This window comes from Salmo salar, chromosome ssa10 (genome assembly GCF_905237065.1).
Source record: "Salmo salar chromosome ssa10, Ssal_v3.1, whole genome shotgun sequence".
NCBI classification, from domain to species: Eukaryota; Metazoa; Chordata; class Actinopteri; order Salmoniformes; family Salmonidae; genus Salmo; species Salmo salar.
The window spans coordinates 85,026,666-85,047,889 of record NC_059451.1 but is presented as its reverse complement, the minus strand read 5'-3'; the positions used below and the strand labels follow the sequence as shown (position 1 = coordinate 85,047,889).

General features: G+C 43.8%; 1 protein-coding gene across 1 annotated transcript; it reads left to right on the top strand.

Moving 5' to 3' along the window:
* The first annotated feature begins 1,735 nt into the window (after positions 1-1,735).
* On the top strand, positions 1,736-20,737 carry si:dkey-246g23.4 (monocarboxylate transporter 2). Its single transcript, XM_014124266.2, has 6 exons — positions 1,736-1,907; positions 3,926-4,011; positions 4,356-4,545; positions 10,274-10,417; positions 11,370-12,239; positions 19,343-20,737. The coding sequence occupies exons 2-6, from the start codon at positions 3,961-3,963 to the stop codon at positions 19,483-19,485; spliced, it is 1,398 nt and encodes a 465-aa protein (XP_013979741.1). The 5' UTR covers positions 1,736-1,907; positions 3,926-3,960; the 3' UTR covers positions 19,486-20,737.
* The last annotated feature ends 487 nt before the right edge of the window (positions 20,738-21,224 follow it).

Sequence of the window (21,224 nt, the reverse complement as noted above, 5' to 3'; positions counted from 1 at the left end):
ATACAGAAAACAACCATCAGTTCACAATAATGAACACTGTATGGGAATGAGACAGAACTATCCAGCAGCACACATACAGACAACCAGACACCACCACAGGTCCTGTAGTACAGTATATTGCCTCTCCTCCTCCATATTCACCAGGAGGTCCTGGGTTTCACCAACATGGATCCATTATTCAGTGGTCGTCCTGCATATGACCACTATCAATCTACTGTATTATTCAGCAGATGTGTCCCCACCATATACGTATAATTCAATAATGTCTCACCACCATCAACCTTTTAGCATACTGACCAGCAGTTGAGATGTATTATTTACTGGCCCATCACCATGACAAAACAAGCTTTTCTGCGAAAGCTATTACTATGAGGCCACACAGACTTTCACTTACGAGAAATCCTGTGTAATATTCTGTAATATGTGAAGATATGTTGCCATAATACAGGCAGGGAGATCTGTTCCTTTCTAAATGACCTGGGGATGTAGCAGATGTATTTCTTTTTTCATTCTAAGCTTTAAACCCCGAACAGAGGAGATTCCAGAATGACTTTGACAAGAATTTAGAGGAGACTATCGAAATCCGTCATAGCGAATTATAACACTGCATAAAATATGTTGTTACCAGAATCCCTTGGAGTGAGAAATGATGCTATTTTACCACTAGTCTGGCTCAATAGGTTAAGTAAAAGATGTGAGCCAGTGGAACATAGCAAAGTTCGACACAAACAAAGTATTCAGCAAAAGCTTCATAAATCAATACTGAAAATACTAGCTTTCTCATCCAAGTCAAAGCTGGATGTTTTCTTGGGGCCAGATTGTGCCTTCCTTCCTTCCCACCACACCACGTCACAGTCCCCCTCTGAGGTACAGGTAAACAGCTAGGGTCTAATCTGTGATTAAATATAGCTGGTCTCACAACTGTACAGTCAGTGCTACCAGTAACTCAGTCTCTATTTCTCATTTAGCTTACAGAACACCATATTATCAGAGGAGAGAGGACCTCTTTCCCTCTGGCGCAAACAGGATAACAGAGTAAAAAAATCTGAAGGCACAGACTTATGCATGCGAGTGTCCTTACACATAGATATGCTAGTAATGGGTTGAATATGTCTGGCCTGGTTATGAGAGTCCTCTTCTTTGGCTGAGTTACATGAGGTTACAGTTACCGTGCGTAGGGACATGACCAGTGCTTGTGAAAGAGGCCCTGGTTTTGTAATCATCAACCTGTGATACAACACCTTTGGAATCAATGGGTTGAATAACAGAGTAGTAGGCAAAAGTTATGAAAACACAGGAAAACACTGTACCCATAAAAATACAACAAAATGACTGAACAGGAATGCAAAACGAGACCAATCAACGTCCTTGAGACAGTATACTGACATATTGCATTGCACTTTGGTACTGTGGCAGTCCACATGTGGCCTAGCTAGCAACCATGAATCTGTGATCATAACATGTATCTCTGCCAAGTTTGTATGAACCTGAGGATGACAATATCATTTGCCCATACTGATATATATGTACATAATGACCAGCATTGGACTCATTTTTACTGGCTTTATGCAGCAGAGTGAGAGGCTGGTTAAAAAGTAATGGTCACACTGGCCTTATAAACCCCTTATTCCTTTTATAATGCCCCTACTTTATATGAAGTCCTCTGCAGGTGATCTTTGCATGCTCAACTATGTTCATTAACTATATTAGTCCAACTCCTTGTAGAGTGAGGTATTGTAACACCCCCCTCACCCTCTCTGCCCCATCTTTAACCTTTGTATCCTGGCGGAGAGTTAATGTGGTGTCTGTGCTGGTGTGTGGTGTCTGTGCTGGTGAGTGTCAGTGTGATCTTTCTACCTACAGATCGGGACTGACTGAGCCAACCACTCATCAGACCACTATGACAGGTAAACCATCCATACAGTAGCTCTCATACTGTACCTCTGGTAATGGCAGGTCAGTGACTTTTTCAGAGGGTGTATGTTATCTCATAACTCCTGTTGCAACAATTAAAAGTTAAAATTGCAATGTAATATTTCAGCAATTTAAAGTTCTGGCAATATCTCTGGAGTTCAGCGAAGCTGGCACCTATTTCAGATGGCAATAATAATGCTCTGTTGAAGGCTGCACTTCACACATCTGTTGTACTCTGGTGTAGATTACTTAAAGGTCGTGAACAGTGAAACCATGATGTGATGTATGACAGGACTGGATGTTGCAATTTCAATTTGTTTGAGTTCTTTGTGTAGCAGCAAATTTGCTTGAGGCAATCTTACTGCAGCATCGAGCACACATTGCTCGACATAGGCAATTCAAAGAACTGTCAGTAAAAGTTGAGCTCCCCTCCCATTCAGACTATTAGCTCCCCTCCCACTCTTTTCAGACTTCCTGATAGATTGACATGAGAGAAAAAGTACATAAAAATATTATGGGTGATGTTTTGGTCACTCAAAGGCTGTTTTACGTGGGAATCAGCATGACTGTGAGGGAGCTTTATCTCTATCTCTTTTATCTATATACATCAATGATGACGCTCTTGCTGCGGGTGATTCTCTGATCCACCTCTACGCAGACGATACCATTCTGTATACTTCTGGCCCTTCTTTGGATATTGTGTTAACAAACCTCCAAACGAGATTCAATGCCATACAACACTCCTTCCGTGGCCTCCAACTGCTCTTAAATGCAAGTAAAACGAAATGCATGCTCTTTCATCGATTGCTGCCCACACCCGCCCGCCCGACTAGCCCTCCCGACTAGCATCACTACTCTGGACGGTTCTGACTTAGAATATGTGGACAACTACAAATACCTAGGTGTCTGGTTACACTGTAAACTCTCCTTCCAGACTCACATTAAGCATCTCCAATCCAAAATTAAATCTAGAATCGGCTTCCTATTTTGCAACAAAGCCTCCTTCACTCATGCTGCCAAACATACCCTCGTAAAACTGACTAGCCTTCCCTGTAGCTCAGTTGGTAGAGCATGGTGTTTGCAACGCAAGGGTTGTGGGTTCGATTCCCACGGGGGGCCAGCACAGAAAAAAAAGTATGGTATGTATGAAATTGTATGAAATGTATGCATTCGCTACTGTAAGTCGCTCTGGATAAGAGCGTCTGCTAAAATGTAAAAATGTCAAATGTATCCTACCGATCCTTGACTTCGGCAATGTCATTTACAAATTAGCCTGAAACACTCTACTCAGTAAATTGGATGTAGTCTAGCACAGTACCATCTGTTTTGTCACCAAAGCCCCATATACTACCCACCACTGCGACCTGTATGCTCTCGTTGGCTGGCCCTCACTTCATATTCATTGCCAAACCCACTGGCTCCAGGTCATCTATAAGTCTTTGCTAGGTAAAGCCCCACCTTATCTCAGCTCACTGGTCACCATAGCAGCACCCACCCGTAGCACACGCTCCAGAAGGTATATTTCACTGGTCATCCCCAAAGCCAACTCCCCCTTTGGCCGCCTTTCCTTCCAGTTCTCTGCTGCCAATGACTGGAACGAATTGCAAAAATCACTGAAGTTGGAGACTTATATCTTATTTGCCATTATGGTCTACCATAATCATTATGGTCTACCATACCATAATTATATCTTATTTGCCATTATGGCCTTACCTCCCTAATCTTACTACATTTGCACACACTGTATATAGACTTTTCTATTGTGTTTTTGACTCGACTTTTGTTTATCCCATTTGTAACTCTGTGTTGTTTGTGTCGCACTGCTTTGCTTTATGGCCAGGTCGCAGTTGTAAATGAGAACTTGTTCTCAACTGGCCAACTGGGTTAAAAAAAGGTGAAATCCAAAAAACAATTTAAAAAAAATGGAGTCACAACAACACCTGTTTAAACAGGATGGACAGATATAAGAACAAATTGATATTATCTTATCTATTACTGTATCTTACCATAGATGCTTGAGAAGAGCCTGTCAGCCTAAGGTTGGAGATGGACTCCCCAGTGAAGAGTGGGACTGTGCGGGAGCGACAACAGCTTACGGTGGGCCCCCCTGTCATGACTTCCGCCGAAGTTGGTGCCTCTCCTGGTTCGGGCGGCGTTCGGCGGTCGACGTCACCGGCTTTCTAGCCTCCACCGATCTACATTTCTTTTTCCATTTGTTTTGTCTGTATTGTACACACCTGGTTCCCATTTCGTTTGAATTATTTCCCTATTTAACCCTCTGGAGCCATCATGGTTTTGTGCGTGTTTATTGTTGTCAGTTGTCTCGTTTATGTGATTCTGGATTTTCGTTCTCCTTGTTGGAGGATTATTTTTGAGTAAAGTTACTATTATTACTCATCTCTGTGTCCTGCGCCTGACTCTGCCTTACCCACATCACCTAGACTCTGACACCCCCTGATGGAGGCTACGGATGGTTCATCCTGCTGGCCTGCTTCCTGGTGTTTGGGCTGACCTTTGGAGTGATCAAGGCCTTCGGAGTGTTCTACATGGAGATCCACAGCTACTTTGAGGCCACAGCAACAGGAACCTCCTGGATTACATCCATCGCTGTGGCAACCATACACTGTGGAGGTGAGAACCTTGTTCGAAGGCAATTAAAACATGATTTGTCCTTGAATTGTCCTTGACTTGTCCAATGAAATCGGACTGTCTTTAAAGTGAAATCTGAGTAAGTTAAACTAGTATTATTCAAGGCAAACGTGGATCAAAATAAAGGCTCCAACTCTTCTGGACATTTCTTTAACTATTTCTACTATACTCATTTCTACTACATGTTTATGTCAGTTTGTTTATGATATCATAGCCGCCATCGATAAAAGACAGTACTGTACAGCCGTCTTCATCGACCTGGCCAAGGCTTTCGACTCTGTCAATCATCGTATTCTTATCGGCAGACTCAAAAGCCTTGGTTTCTCTAATGACTGCCTCACTTGGTTCACTAACTACTTCTCAGATAGAGTTCAGTGTGTCAAATCGGAGGGCCTGTTGTCCGGACCTCTGGCAATCTCTATGGGGGTGCCACAGGGTTAAATTCTCGGGCCGACTCTTTTCTCTGTATATATGGTTGTCGCTCTTGCTGCGGGTGATTCTCTGATCCACCTCTACGCAGACGACACCATTCTCTATACATCTGGCTCTTCTTTGGACACTGTGTTAACAAACCTCCAAACGAACTTCAATGCCATACAACACTCCTTCCGTGGCCTCCAACTGCTCTTAAATGCAAGTAAAACGAAATGCATGCTCTTCAACCGATCGCTGCCCGCACCCACCCGCCTGACTAGCATCACTACTCTGGACGATTTCTGACTTAGAATATGTGTACAACTATAAATACCTAGGTGTCTGGCTAGACTGTAAACTCTCCTTCCAGACTTACATTAAGCATCTCCAATCCAAACATAACCTTGTAAAACTGACTATCCTACCGATCCTTGACTTCGGCGATGTCATTTACAAAATAGCCTCCAACACTCTACTCAGCAAATTGGATGCAGTCTATCACAGTACCATCCGTTTTGTCACCAAAGCCCCATATACTACCCACCACTGCAACCTGTATGCTCTTGTTGGCTGGTCCTTGCTACATATTTGTTGCCAAACCCACTGGCTCCAGGTCATCTATAAGTCTTTGCTAGGTAAAGCTCCGCCTTATCTCAGCTCACTGGTCACCATAGCAACACCCACCCGTAGCACTCGCTCCAACAAGTATATTTCACTGGTCATTCCCAAAGCCAACACCTACTTTGGCCGCCTTTCCTTGCAGTTCTCTGCTGCCAATGACTGGAACGAATTGCAAAAATCACTGAAGTTGGAGACTTATATCTCCCTCACTAACTTTAAGCGTCAGCTGTCAGAGCAGCTTACTGATCGCTGCAGTTGTACACAGCCCATCTGTAAATATGTTTGTTTTACTCCATGTGTAACTCTGTGTTGTTGTATGTGTCGAACTGCTTTGCTTTATCTTGGCCAGGTCGCAATTGTAAATGAGAACTTGTTCTCAACTTGCCTACCTGGTTAAATAAAGGTTAAAAAAAAAAAACTATCCATGACAGTCTTCTGAGATATTAACCACCAGGTGTCAGTATAGGGTTTTAAGCAGCTGACAGCTTTAGCCAGGGTGATGTAGGGACACCTACAGTACCAGTCAAAAGTTTGGACACACCTACTCATTCAAGGGTTTTTCTTTATTTTTACTGTTTTCTACATTGTATAATAATAGTGTAGACATCACAACTTTGAAATAACACGTATGGAATCGTGTAGTAACCAAAGAAGTGTTAAACAAATCAAAATATATTTGAGATTCTCCAAATAGCCACCCATTGCCTTGATGACAGCTTCGCATACTCTTGGCATTCTCTCAATCAGCTTCACCTGGAATGTTTTTCCAACAGTCTTGAAGGAGTTCCCACATATGCTGAGCACTTGTTGGCTGCTTTTCCTTCAGTCTGCGGTCCGACTCATCCCAAACCGTCTCAATTTGGTTGAGTTCGGGGGATTGTGGAGGCCAGGTCATCTGATGCAGCACTCCATCACTCTCCTTTTTGGTTAAAAAGCCCAATGTAGAAAATAGTAAAAATACAGAAAAACCCTTGAATGAGTAGGTGTTCTAAAACTTTTGATCGGTAGTATATATATAACTAGGAATAAAGTGACAGATAATTAACAGTACTAGCAGCGTATATAACGAGTCAAAGTTATTGCAAAAAGCGTCAATGCAGATAGTCAGGGTAGCTATTTGATTAACTATTTAATTAACTATTTAGCAGTCTTATGCATGTTCAGGGTCCTGTTTGATTCCAGACTTGGTGTATTGGTACAGTTTGCCAAGCAGTAACAGAGAGAACAGTCTATGACTTGGGTGGCTGGAGTCGTTGACAATTTTTAGGGACTTCCTCTGACACTGCATGGTATAAAAGTCCTGAATGGAAGGGAGCTTGGACCCCGTGATGTACTGGGCCATCCGCATTACCCTCTATAGCGCCTTGCGGTAGGATACCAAGCCGTTGCCATACCATGTGGTGATGCAGCCAGTAAAGATGCTCTCAATGGTGCAGCTGTAGAACCTTTCGAGGATCTGAGGGCCCATGCCAAATCTTTTCTGCATCCTGAGGGGGGAGAGGCGTTGTCGTGCCCTCTTCACAACTGTGTTGGTGTGTTTGGACCACGATAGATCCTTAGTGATGTGGACACCAAGGAACTTGAAGCTCTCAACCCGCTCCATTGCAGCTCTGTCGATGTGAATGGAGGCATGCTCAACCCTCCGTTTCCTGTGTCCACAATCAACTCCTTTGTCTTGCTGACATTGAGGGAGAGGTTGTTGTCCTGGCACCACACTGCCAAGTTTCTGACCTCCTCCCTATAGGCTGTCTCATCGTCGTCAGTGATCAGGCCTACCACCATTGTGTCGTCGGGTAAACTTAATGATGGTGTTGGAGTCGTGCTTGGCCACACAGTTGTGGGGTAACAGGGAGTACAGGAGGGGATTAAGAATGCACCCTTAACTTCTTGGTGACAGGGCAGTATTCAGAAATTCAGATGAATCCGTGCACAAATTAAACTGCCTGCTTCTCGGGCCCAGAAGGTCAGATATGCATATTATTAGTAGATTTGGATAGAAAACTGTTTGAATGATGTCTGAGTATAACAGAACTCATATGGCAGGCAAAAACCTGAGAAAAAATCCAACCAGGAAGTGACTTGTAGTTTTTCTATCTAATCCCTATTCAAACTACAGTGTCTGTGGGGTCATTTTGCACTTCCTAAGGCTTCCATTGGCTGTCAACAGCCTTTAGAAACTTGTTTCATGCGTCTACTGTTACTGGGCAGAGAATAGGAGCTCAATCAGTGGACTGCCTGGGAGCAGTGAGTTGTTTACTGCGTGGGCACGCTTGGCGCGCCACTCCTTCTTTTTCCTCTGTAATGAATACGCTATTGTCCGGTTGGAATATTATCGAAGTTTTATGTTAAAAAGACCCTAAGGATTGATTGTAAACATCATTTGACATGTTTCTATGAGCGGTAATGGAACTATTTGACTTTTCATCTCTGGTTTTGCAGTCTCGCGTTATGCCTTTGGATTAGTGATCTGAACGCGCGAACAAAACGGAGGTATTTGGAAATAAATATGGAGTTTTTCGAACAAAAATAACATTTCTTGTGGGAGTCCTGGAAGTGCATTCCGACGAAGATCAGCAAAGGTAAGGGAAGATTTATAATACTAATTCTTTGTTTAGTTGACTCCAGAACTCGGGGGGTAACTGTATAGCTTGCTTTGATGCCTGAGCTCTGTACTCAGAATATTGAAAAATGTGCTTTCGCCGTAAAATGATCTTAAAATCTGACACAGCGGTTGCATTAAGGAGTAGTATATCTATAATTCTTTCAATAACTGTTGGAAATTTTATCAACGTTTATGATGAGTATTTTTGTAAATTGATGTGCTCATTCACCAGGGGTTTTGGTGGGAATACATTTTCTGAACATCACGTGCCAATGTAAAATGGGGTTTATGGATATAAATATGAACTTTATCGAACAAAACATACATGTATTTTGTAACATTGAGTCCTGGGAGTGTCATCTGATGAAGATCATCAAAAGTTGGTGATACATTTTAGCTGTATTTCTGGTTTTTGTGACGCCTCTCCTTGCTTGGAAAATGGCTGTGTGGTTTTTCTTGTCTCGGCACTGTCATAACATAATCGAATGTTATGCTTTCGCTGTAAAGCCTTTTTGAAATCGGACACTGTGGTTAGATTAAGGAGAATCTTATCTTTAAAATGGTGTATAATACTTGTATGCTTGAGAAATTTGAATTATGAGATTTTTGTTGTTTTGAATTTGCCGCCCTGCTATTTCACTGGCTGTTGATAGTGTGTACCGCGGGTGGGACGCTAGCGTCCCAGATGTCCCAGAGAGGTTATGAGGCCCCCATATTGCGGGTCAGCGTGGCAGATATGTTGTTGCCTACCCTCACCACCTGGTGTTGTCCTGTCAGGAAGTCCAGGATCCAGTTGCAGAGGGAGGTGTTCAGTCCCAGGGTCCTTAGCTTAGTAATGAGCTTGGAAGGCACTATGGAATGCTGAGCTGGATAAGGACATCTTCAACAGACCCAACAATCTGTGTTAGTTAAACTAGTTAGTTTTCAAATAGAGTACTAAATGGTTTGTTCTTTATTAACGTTACATTGAAATGCCGGCATGATGCTCTGACTAAGCCATGATCAGATAGTGGACATGGGCATATCGATGCATTATGAATATCTGAGAATGCAGTGTTGGAAGATAGAATGTAATCTATTCTGGAGTAGGATTTATGTCTAGCAGAGTAAAAACAAAATTGTCTAGACATAGTCCTATGTCAGTGAGATTAAAATCCCTGACCAGGTTTCTAAATGCCACCGACACGGGTGTGAAAGCCATTTGAGATTGGTGGCCAAAGTTAATAAAATGGCATTCATATGATCAGAGAAAAATCTGTAATATCTGCCACCAACATGGTTAGATCAAAAAAAAAGTAGGCTCATACTGGGTTGGAGCATGTACTGATATGAAAGCCATTTTCCTATCTGAGATTGCAGTTTTGTTATATGATATCCTACCGTCAGCGCTACCATATTTTCCCAGAACAGTCCATGTTAAACTACGTCTCATGACAACAAGGGAGCCACGAGTTTTGGGATCTACAGAGGATGACACTGCAACATAATGCCTGTTTGCAAATCTTTGGGCATCAGATTATTTTAGGTGGGACTCTTGAATAAATATAACATAAATGTTATGTCTACAAAAGTATCTAAGCAGGCCGCTCGTTTATTTTGGCCATTCATCCCATTAACATTCCATCTTGCTAGCTGTAGTGTTAAGTGATATATTAAAAAGTAATCTTGTGCATGAAATTTGAAGAAAAAGTAAAAATAAATCGCCTAGTCGCCAGACCCCCACCCTAGAAGCACAATTATGTTTTGCTGAAGCTCACCACTCTCATTTCTGACCAGAGCTTTTGGAGTGTGTAATTGATGCCACCTCAGTCAAAGAGTAAAAACCACAAGAAAACAAATCTATAAGAGAAAAAGAGTGTACATGAAGAGCACTAAGATGTGTTGATGAGAAACAGATAAATTAATCAAACTAGTTGCAATCAGATGAGAGTTCAGATTAACAGGATTACAATAGAATATGGAAATGTAATCAGCACTGTAAACTTCACATCAGTTTAGAACTCTTGGCTGCATTTGTCTTTCACAAAGTTTTGATGCTTAGTCTGACTGGTTCTCCTGTGTTTCCCTGTTTAGCCCCCATGGCGTCTGCTCTGAGTGCTCGCTACAGCCACCGGGCCGTGGTGATGATAGGGGGTCTGCTGAGCTGTGTGGGGATGGTGGCTGGGGCTTACGCCCAGAACCTGGTTCAACTTTACATCACTGTTGGGCTCCTAACCGGTAAGTGGTCTGACAGTATAGATACAAACACACATAGATCAGGTATGCAAATTAGTTAGGACCCAAAAAGTGATTAAAAAAATGGCACTTTTTAAAAGTTTTTTGTTGTTGTTGTGAATAACAAGTAGATAATACGCATTTAATTCATCTCAATACTCCTTACTTTCTAAACCACAATAGATAGAGAAAATAGTGTCCTAGGGCAGGGGGAGTTGGGCTTTTTCATCTGCGCTTAAGGTTTGTCATGACATGTAATGTTAATCTCAGTCTCCCCAAACAGGAATACATAGAGCATGATAATTAACATTATTTACATTTATTTTGCCAATTTCCATTTTCTCGGATTCGTTATTCCAGGTTTGGGATTTTTCCCTATTTTCTTCTGTTTTTCACTCTCAAAAACATACTTTTTTTAAATAGAAAAACAACCATATTTGATATTATAAGTCAACAAGAATGCTTAAACTAAATCACTTTTGAGGTCTGGGGAGGGTGTAGTTGACCTTTAATTCAACTGTGCACCAGCTAGAGACCATTGAGTTTGGCTAGCGCTAGATGTCTGTAGCGGTTCTTGTAGCGGTGTTTCATGTGATGGGAAGAGTTTGCAAAACAAATGCCCACCCGATGATACAAATCATCATGATGTCATTCTGCCAGGTAGGCCTAGTCACCATTTCATTGAGAAGGTTTTATGGGAAAGCCTTTTTAGAAATGACTGTTTAGGCATGCTAACTGGCTACACAACATCACACAGGCGCATTGAAACAGACGTTACTTCTTCAGAAAGTTGAAGGACATACGAATCATTGATGCATTCTGTTCATGATTTATGAGAACTGACTGCAATTTAACTATGTTTCTAATAAGTTCAACCCCCCAATCCCAATCTTTCCTTAAATTAATTATTTCTCCAGTCCCACATACAGTGCTGTGGTCTTTACTTGCCCTGTAGGTTTTGGTTATGCCCTGACCTGGACCCCCACAGTGACCATGGTGGGCTGGTATTTTGAGAAGAGGAGGCCCATGGCCAACGCCTTGGCCAGCGCTGGAGAGTGCATCATCACCTTCCTGTTTACTCCCCTGTTCCAGCTGCTGGTGGACCACTACTCCTGGAGGGGGGCCATGCTAGTGCTGGGGGGCCTGCAGCTCAACCTGTGTGTTTGTGGGATGTTACTGCGCCCCCTGAACACCCCCACTAAGCTGCCTCCCAAGGAGGTCAGAGAGGAGGAAGGAGACTTGCCGTTGGATGCCTTATCCCAGACTAAATCCAGCTCTGAGGGGACAGTGGAGGGGACAGGTAAGGCCCAAGCCCAGAAGGCCAGAAAGGCTGAGCTATGGAGCAAAGTCCAGCGCTACGTGGACTACACACTCATCACCAACCCCCGCTTCATGGTCTACTCCATGTTCGGAGTGTTTGCTGCTTTGGGCTTTTTTGCCCCGGCCCTCTTCCTTGTGCCCTATGCCCGGAGCCAGGGAGTAGAGGAGTACCAGGCAACTGCCCTCATGTCCATCTCAGCAGTTCTGGACCTGACGGGCCGGGTGTTCTTCGGCTGGGTGGCCAACCTGCGTCTAGTGGAGATGGTGCAGCAGCTGACTGCCACTGTGATCTTGCTGGGTATAGTCCTGCTGCTGTGTCCCCTCGCCTCCTCCTTCCTTGAGCTGGCTGCCTTCAGTTCAGCCTATGGCCTGGTGTACGGGGCCACCGTCTCCATCCACATCACCGTGCTGGCTGAGGTGGTAGGCGTGCAGCGGCTGGGGAGTGCCCTCGGCTTCTTCATGCTCATCCGCAGCAGCGGTGGCCTCCTGGGGCCGCCCATCGCAGGTGAGCTCATCTGTCATTAGCTCAAGGGTATTCTCTATGACCTTGTCTCTGCAATTCCAAAAGTCATTTGCTTATAGAAAATGTAACCTTGAGTTATGAACCGTGTGATTATTGTAACCATGTTCTGGTTTTAATTGAACATCACTTCATGTAGCTAACCATTAAGGGATTTGAGCTCTTCCTTCGAATGGTCATCCTCCAGTAGATGATGGTTTTTACTAACATTCATATACAGAGATCCTATATTCAGAGACTGTGCACAAATATATATCATTGTGCTTTACAGTTAATTTCACGGGCTATTGACCCCATAATAAATGTATTTCTCTGGGATGGGTTTCCTCTCCATTGACTTCCTCTTCTAACACACACACTCCGCTCCAGCTCTTTGTCTGAATGTTAAATAATGTTTCACAGACCATGATTCTTCAAAGACCTTGTGAACAACTGCACTCACAACATTGGGTAAAAATATAAATAGCAAAGGTACTCTTAAATGTTAACTCTGTTGGCTCACAGTCCAAAAACACACAATACAACATAGTGGAAGAATACTAACAGTATAATAGACGTGCCCCACTGCCTTCAGAAAAGCTCTGATAACCATAGCATTTGGAGTTGATTACTGAGGTGGTAATATTTTGCCCCTCTGGTCTAAACAATAGCAGTAAATATAGGCTGCCAAATCAGGGCTTGGCTTAGCACCACACAGCTCGGGGCATGCCAGAAAGTGTTTTGTCTCAGAGCACCTTCAACACTACATCAAGTGGAAAAACCTCTTATGTCAAACTCTGGCCCCGTCACCCAAGAAAAAACATGACTTTAATTGTGGCTATAGCTATTCCAGGAGACAATTAACTGAGTTTATAATTTTCCTGTCAGTAATAGAGAAGAGACGTGAGTTGTTGAAGTTGGAGAGGCTGGATTTCAGGAGGAAGGAATGTAGTTCTCACTGTATCATAACGATCCGTGTAATTGCTTTGTAAATTAATGTAGGCCTGATCCAGTTTGTAAGAGGGAACCATATTGTTTCTCGGCCAGAGTTGAGTTCCACCCAGTTGCCGCTGGTCCTTTCTCTCTTTCTCCATTACTCCTTCCTCTGATTAAACACTACTGCTGAGAGAGAGAGAGAGAGAGAGAGAGAGGGAGGGGGAGAGGGGCTTAGCAGAGAGACTACAGCCCAGGGATCATTATCAACACAATGAAAGCTCTTTGGATTAGCATGATATCAAAATATCAGATCACCAAATTCTGTTTCAAGTTCATTTACAAGGCTATTTTAAGATACAGAAAATTTAGCTAAATCAAAGTTTTATGTTGATTATCCCTTCCCTTATGTTCTGGGGAAATTTGACCCGGAAAAGAGTTTGAAATCACTAAAATACTATTTTAAGCAATTTTTCCACCAATTCAAATTTTATTTGTCACATACACATGGTTAGCAGATGTTAATGCGAGTGTAGCGAAATGCTTGTGCTTCTAGTTCCGACCATGCAGTAATATCTAACAAGTAATCTAACAATTTCACAACTACCTTATACACACAAGTGTAAAGGAATGAATAAGAATATGTACATACAGATATATGAATGAGCGATGGCCGAACAGCATAGGCAAGATGCAGTAGATGGTATAGAGTACAGTATATACATATGATATGAGTAATATAGGGTATGTAAACATTATATAAAGTGGCATTGTTTAAAGTGGCTAGTGATACATTTATTACATCAATTTTTCATTAATAAAGAGGCTAGAGATGAGTCAGTATGTTGGCAGCAGCCACTCAAAGTTAGTGAGGGCTGTTTAACAGTCTGATGGCCTTGAGACAGAAGCTGTTTTTCAGTCTCTCGGTCCTCGCTTTGATGCACCTGTACTGACATCACCTTCTGGATGATAGTAGGGTGAACAGGCAGTGGCTCAGGTGGTTGTCCTTGATGATCTTTTTGGCCTTCCTGTGACATCGGGTGGTGTATGTGTGCTGGAGGGCAGGTAGTTTGCCCCCGGTGATGCGTTGTGCAGACCTCACTACCCTCTGGAGAGCCTTACGGTTGTGGGCGGAGCAGTTGCCGTACCAGGCGGTGATACAGCTCGACAGGGTGCTCTCGATTGTGCATCTGTAAAAGTTTCTGAGTGTTTTTGGTGACAAGCCGAATTTCTTCAGCCTCCTGAGGTTGAAGAGGCGCTGTTGCGCCTTCTTCACCACGCTGTCTGTGTGGGTAGATCATTTCAGTTTGTCTGTGATGTGTACACCGAGGAACTTAAAAATGTCCAACTTCTCCACTACTGTCCCGTCGATGTGGATAGGGGGCTGCTACCTCTGCTGTTTCCTGAAGTCCACGATCATCTCCTTTGTTTTGTTGACATTGAGTGTGAGATTATTTTCCTGACACCACACTCCGAGGGCCCTCATCTCCTCCCTGTAGGCCGTCTCGTCGTTGCTGGTAACCAAGCCTACCACTGTAGTGTCGTCTGCAAACTTGATGATTGAGTTGGAGGTGTGCATGGCCACGCAGTCATTGGTGAACAGGGAGTACAGGAGAGGGCTGAGAACGCACCCTTGTGGGGCAACAGTGTTGAGGATCAGCGGGGTGGAGATGTTGTTTCCTACCCTCACCACCTGGGGGCGAGGGTAGGAAGTCCAGGAGGTCCAGGACCCAGTTTCACAGGGTAGGGTCGAGACCCCGGGTCTCAAGCTTAATGACGAGTTTGGAGGTTACTATGGTGTTAAATGCTGAGCTGTAGTCGATGAACAGCGTTCTTACATAGGTATTCCTCTTGTCCAGATGGGTTAGGGTAGTGTGCAGCGTGATTGCGATTGCGTCGTCTGTGGACCTATTGGGGCGGTAAGCAAATTGGAGTGGGTCTAGGGTGTCAGGTAGGGTGGAGGTGATATGGTCCTTGACTAATCTCTCAAAGCACTTCATGATGATGGAAGTGAGTGCTACGGGGCGATAGCCATTTAGCTCAGTTACCTTTGCTTTCTTAGGGACAGGAGCAATGGTGGCCCTCTTGAAGCATGTAGGAACTGCAGACTGGGATAAGGATTGATTGAATATGTCCGTGAACACACCAGCCAGCTGGTCTGCGCATGCTCTGAGGATGCGGCTGGGGGTGCCGTCTGGGCCGGCAGCCTTGCGAGGGTTAACTTTTAAATGCGTTTAAATGTTTTACTCACGTTAGCTGCAGTGAAGAAGAGCCCGCAGGTTTTGGTAGCGGGCCGTGTCAGTGGCACTGTATTGTCCTCAAAGTGAACAAAGAAGTTGTTTAGTTTGTCTGGGAGCAAGACATTGTGGTCCGCGATGGGGCTAGTTTTCCTTTTGTAGTCCGTGGTTGACTGTAGACCCTGCCACATGCCTCTTGTGTCTGAGCCGTTGAATTGCGACTCTACTTTGTCTCTATACTGACGCTTAGCTTGTTTGATTGCCTTGCGGAGGGAATAGCTACACTGTTTGTATTCGGGCATGTTTCCGGTCACATTGCCCTGATTAAAAGCAGTGGTTTGCGCTTTCAGTTTTGCGCGAATGCTGCCATCAATAAACGGTTTCTGGTTGGGGAAGGTTTTATTGCTAATAAACTTGCTCACCGAATCAGCGTATTCATCAATGTTATTGTCCGATGCTATGCGGAACATATCCCAGTCCACGTGATCGAAGCAATCTTGAAGCGTGGAATCCGATTGGTTGGACCAGCATTGAACAGACCTGAGCACGGGTGCTGCCATCAATCCACGGTTTCTGGTTGGGGAAGGTTTTATTGCTAATAAACTTGCTCACCGAATCAGCGTATTCATCAATGTTATTGTCCGATGCTATGCGGAACATATCCCAGTCCACGTGATCGAAGCAATCTTGAAGCGTGGAATCTGATTGGTTGGACCAGCGTTGAACAGACCTGAGCACGGGTGCTGCCATCAATCCACGGTTTCTGGTTGGGGAAGGTTTTATTGCTAATAAACTTGCTCACCGAATCAGCGTATTCATCAATGTTATTGTCCGATGCTATGCGGAACATATCCCAGTCCACGTGATCGAAGCAATCTTGAAGCGTGGAATCCGATTGGTTGGACCAGTGTTGAACAGACCTGAGCACGGGTGCTTCCTGTTTTAGTTTCTGTCTTTAGGCTGGGAGCAACAAAATGGAGTCATGGTCAGATTTTCCGAAAGGAGGGCGGGGAAGGGCTTTGTATGCGTCGCGGAAGTTAGAATAACAATGATCCGGGGTTTTGCTAAAATTTAGGGAGATTTGTTTTCAGATTAGCCTTGTTAAAATCCCCAGCTACAATATGGGGATAGGATATGTGGTTTCCAGTTTACATAGAGTCAATTGAAGTTCTTTCAGGGCCGTCTATGTGTCTGCTTGGGGGGTATATACACGACTGTGATTATGATCGGAGAGAATTCTCTTGGTAGATAATGCGGTCGGCATTTGATTGTAAGGAATTCTAGGTCAGGTGAACAAAAGGACTTGAGTTCCTGAATGTTGTTATGATCACACCACGTCTCGTTAATCATAAGGCATACACCCCCACCCTTCTTCTTACCAGAGAGATGTTTGTTTCTGTCGGCGCGATGCGTGAAGAAACCAGGTGGCTGTACCGACTCTGATGACGTATCCCGAGTGAGCCATGTTTCCGTGAAACAAAGAACGTTACAATCTCTTATGTCTCTCTGGAAGGCAACCCTTGCTCAGATTTCATCTACCTTGTTGTCAAGAGACTGCACATTGGCGAGTAGTATGCTTGGGAGCGGTGCGCGATGTGCCCATCTACAGAGCCTGACCAGAAGGCCGCTGCGTCTGCCCCTTCTGCGGCGCTGTTGTTTTGTGTCGCCGGCTGGGATCCGATCCATTGTCCTGGGTGGTGGACCAAACAGAGGATCCGCTTCGGGAAAGTCGTATTCCTGGTTATAATGTTGGTGAGTTGACGTTGCTCTTATATCCAATAGTTCCTCCCGACTGTTTATAATAAAACTTAAGATTTCCTGGGGTAACAATGTAAGAAATAACACATATAAAAAAAACAAAATACTGCATAGTTTCCTAGGAACGCGAAGCGAGGCGGTCATCTCTGTCGGCGCCGGAAGTAGCGACCCTTCTAAACTCAGCAAAAAAAGAAACGTCCTCTCACTGTCAACTGCGTTTATTTTCAGCAAACTTAACATGTGTAAATATTTGTATGAACATAACAAGATTCAACAACTGAGACATAAACTGAACAAGTTCCACAGACATGTGACTAACAGAAATGGAATAATGTGTCCCTGAACAAAGGGGGGAGGTCCTAGCCCTCACCCTCCGATCCAACGGGTCCCAGACGTGCTCAATGGGATTGCGATCCAGGCTCTTTGCTGGCCATGGCAGAACACTGACATTCCCGTCTTGCAGGAAATCACGCACAGAACGAGCAGTATGGCTGGTGGCATTGTCATGTCAGGATGAGCCTGAAACCCCACATCTTTAAGGAATACGTGGGATAGGATAAAGTAATCCTTTATCCTATCCCAGGTATTCCTTAAAGAGGTGGGGTTTCAGGTGTCTCTGGAAGGTGGTGATTGACTCCGCTGTCCTGGCGTCGTGAGGGAGCTTGTTCCACCATTGGGGTGCCAGAGCAGCGAACAGTTTTGACTGGGCTGAACGGGAACTGTGCTTCCGCAGAGGTAGGGAGGCGAGCAAGCCAGAGGTGGATGAACGCAGTGCCCTTCTTTGGGTGTAGGGACTGATCGGAGCCTGAAGGTACGGAGGTGCCGTTCCCTTCACAGCTCCGTAGGCAAGCACCATGGTCTTGTAGCAGATGCGAGCTTCAACTGGTAGCCAGTGGAGTGTGCGGAGGAGCGGGGTGATGTGAGAGAACTTGGGAAGGTTGAACACCAGACGTTTTATTGCTGAGTTTACTTTCCTAAGTATGTATCTCAAGCTTGTAAAACACGTTATATATATATATATATAATAATGTGTGTATATTTCCCTATGATGCTCAGATGTTGAGCAACACAGATCTGAATTTGACCCACAATTTCACCTTGGTCTATATAACATTTGAGCAGTGTGTCCTAGAAACACGCTGCTTACTGAACAGGAATGTTGCAACCATTGTCACGACTTCCACCGACGGTGGCTTCTCTCCCTGTTCGGGCGGCGCTCGGCGGTCGTTGTCGCCGGTCTACTAGCTGCCACCGATCCTTTTTCCTTTTCGTTTGGTTTTGTCTGTCTTGTGTGTCACCTGTGTCTAGTTTAGGTCAGTAGTGGGGTATTTATTCTCGCCCTACCTGTTTGTTGTTGTGCGGGATTGTTTGTTATCTGTCATTGGTTTGGGTTGCATTTATATTTGTTCGGTTAAGACTTATGTATTTTTCTGGACTGTGTTCCAGGGCATTTCGTTGGGCTACTGTTGGTCCTGTTCCCATTCTATGGTTGGACTCGTGAATAAACGCCTTATCTATATTTTTACTCTCCTGCGCCTGACTTCACACCCACCTCTCCTAGGGAGCTGTTGACAACCATGCTGATCACATAGATATACGTTTGATTTCCCTATGATGCTCAGAAGCTGAGCAACACTGATCTGAATCCAATTTTAAGTCAATTTGACCTTGACCTTTGTGCTAGAGACTAACGGTCTTATGTACAGTAAAGATCTATCCATGATGATCATAAGGATATAAGTATGTTTCCCTGTGATATTCAAAGGGATAGTGATCTGATGTTTGTCAAGAAATAATTTGAATAATTTATGACTTTGGTACAGTAATCAAACATTTAGCAAAAAGAATTGAACAGCTGGTCTATCAACTCAGGGAAAAAGGACATTCTCAGCTACCGGAAAATACATTTTAGGAGGTTAAAATCATACATTTTATGAGCTTGATTACTTACTGTACGGGTCAAATTGACCCGGAACATGAACGGTGTAGGCCGAATCGAACATAAAGGAAGAGTTAAAAGCAAGATATGGGTTGGCCTGTGGTGTTCTTAAACAGCTTAGTGTGTGGCAATAGCAGCAATCCTTAGTGAGGGGAACAAATTCCTTATATCCCATAATTATGGAAGATGACTATACATGCATGGACATGGTAATAATTGTGTCCCATCTTTTATTCACCCAGGATTCCTTATAGACAAAATGAGTGACTATGGGACAGGCTTCCTCATGGCAGGCGTGGCCCTCATCGTCTCTGCCCTCTTCCTGCTCCTGCTGCACCAGATGAACCGCAGGGCTCAGGGGTCAGCCAGGAAGGGACATGTATGATTCGCCTATGGACAGCCAGAAGGGGGAGGAGCTGTGGAAGTGGACAGTAGACAGCAAAAAGGACTGTACAGACTGGCAGTACGAGGATGGAGATTGTCTTTGTAACTGTAGGTGAGAGAATGAGGTGAAGAGGAGAGAAGACAGGGGGGCTAGGTCAAAGGGAGCTTCCTGAGTCCAACAATGCTGAACAGACAAGGACCTCAACAGAATAGTGACAATCACATTCCTTCTTCTAAAGATTTATCATCTAAACTGTTTCTGCAGAAACTAGTGCCTTATTCACTCTCACAGCACTGGCAGACGCCTCTTTTCTTCACAGAGTTTAAATGAGCTAATAAGGAAAACTCTACCAGATGGCCTCAAGTATCACAACAACTATGCAGTGATTCACTTTTGACTCACTATAAAACATAAAATGTGATAATGACCAAAAAGGTGCAATCCTCCACAACAATGCTTTGTAGGACATGTGTAGTGCATCTGATACGACTCATTCAAATAGCGGGGACAAGTTTGATAACACTTACTCCCTCTAGTGGAGCTTAGAGGTATTTTAAAGTAGAGTCTATGGCTAAACTCAGTTGGGGATCATGTCTGAATATATTTATTGCTGGAGCTGGCACTGACTCAAATTAGTTAGATAATGAGTTTAGCAGTTGTAAATAGTTTAGTGGATCAGTAGTAATAGGGGGAATAACCTTTGCAGTAGTAAATTGTAAAAGCTACAGCTGAACAAATATGTACATACACATTAACTCATTGTCATCCTCCCAACATGGGACATTTAAGGGGAAATTAGATTGTGTACTGTGAAACATTGCTCACAAAGGCAACAAATTAAGTGCTTTCCATTTTCTCTGCTCTACAATGTTTTTTGCAAAATATACATAAGATAAGTAAACTCCACAAAACTGCAATAACACAGGCACTCTGATAAAAAATCTTACCCCTGGAATAACACAAGTAAGCCTAAATAAACTAGTCACCTTCCATAAATCTGGAATAATAAACTAGAAACTGAGGTTTAGCTAAAGTCAGCTGTTCCATAAACACTTGCTTGGGAATCTCCCACCACATGCAAACAAACACACACATGCACGCACGTACAAAGGCATACCGTCACGTACACATGCATGTACGCACACACACCAGGACCCTTTGAGTGCGTAAAATGGCCGACTGCCAAGTGATAAAGCCCACCTATCATCTTTTACAGAAGACTACCAGATCAAATAAACAAATTACCACAGCATTTCCGTCCCATGGAACTACAACTCCTATTCTCTGTTTTAAGTGTCCGTTTCATCTTTTGATCACTTTCCAGTCTAAACTATCTAAACACACATCTCCCTTTCTTGTTTGAGCATATTGTATGCATTGTAAAAATACATGTTGATACTGTATCAGGCAAACATTCTTCAAGGTCCGACATGTGAAAACGTTTCTGAGCATCATATTTCCTCATTCAACTACACAAGCCCTCAGTGCTGTTCTGGAACAAATGGTACAGTAGACTTCTACGGCAAATTAAGATAACTGTGGGAATCCGCTTGAATGCATACAGCCGCTGAAAGATATAGCGTGACACATATGCTTAAGTTATTATGAAGGGATGGAAAAAGTAGGAAAAATAAAGTTCTCACCTACAGGCCTCCTGCCTTGTCATTACAGGGAGAGAGGAGAGAATGATACCTTGGGAATGTGGGACATGGGACCTCAGGTGACCTCAGACTTCAACT

What these genes read in the sequence shown, in the direction of transcription:
- si:dkey-246g23.4 (XM_014124266.2), top strand. Translation starts at nt 3,961, where the DNA reads ATGGACTCCCCAGTGAAGAGTGGGACTGTGCGGGAGCGACAACAGCTT. An exon ending in GGCAACCATACACTGTGGAG is followed by an intron (nt 4,546 to 10,273) that starts GTGAGAACCTTG and finishes TTCCCTGTTTAG; the next exon opens with CCCCCATGGCGTCTGCTCTG. An exon ending in CACTGTTGGGCTCCTAACCG is followed by an intron (nt 10,418 to 11,369) that starts GTAAGTGGTCTG and finishes CTTGCCCTGTAG; the next exon opens with GTTTTGGTTATGCCCTGACC.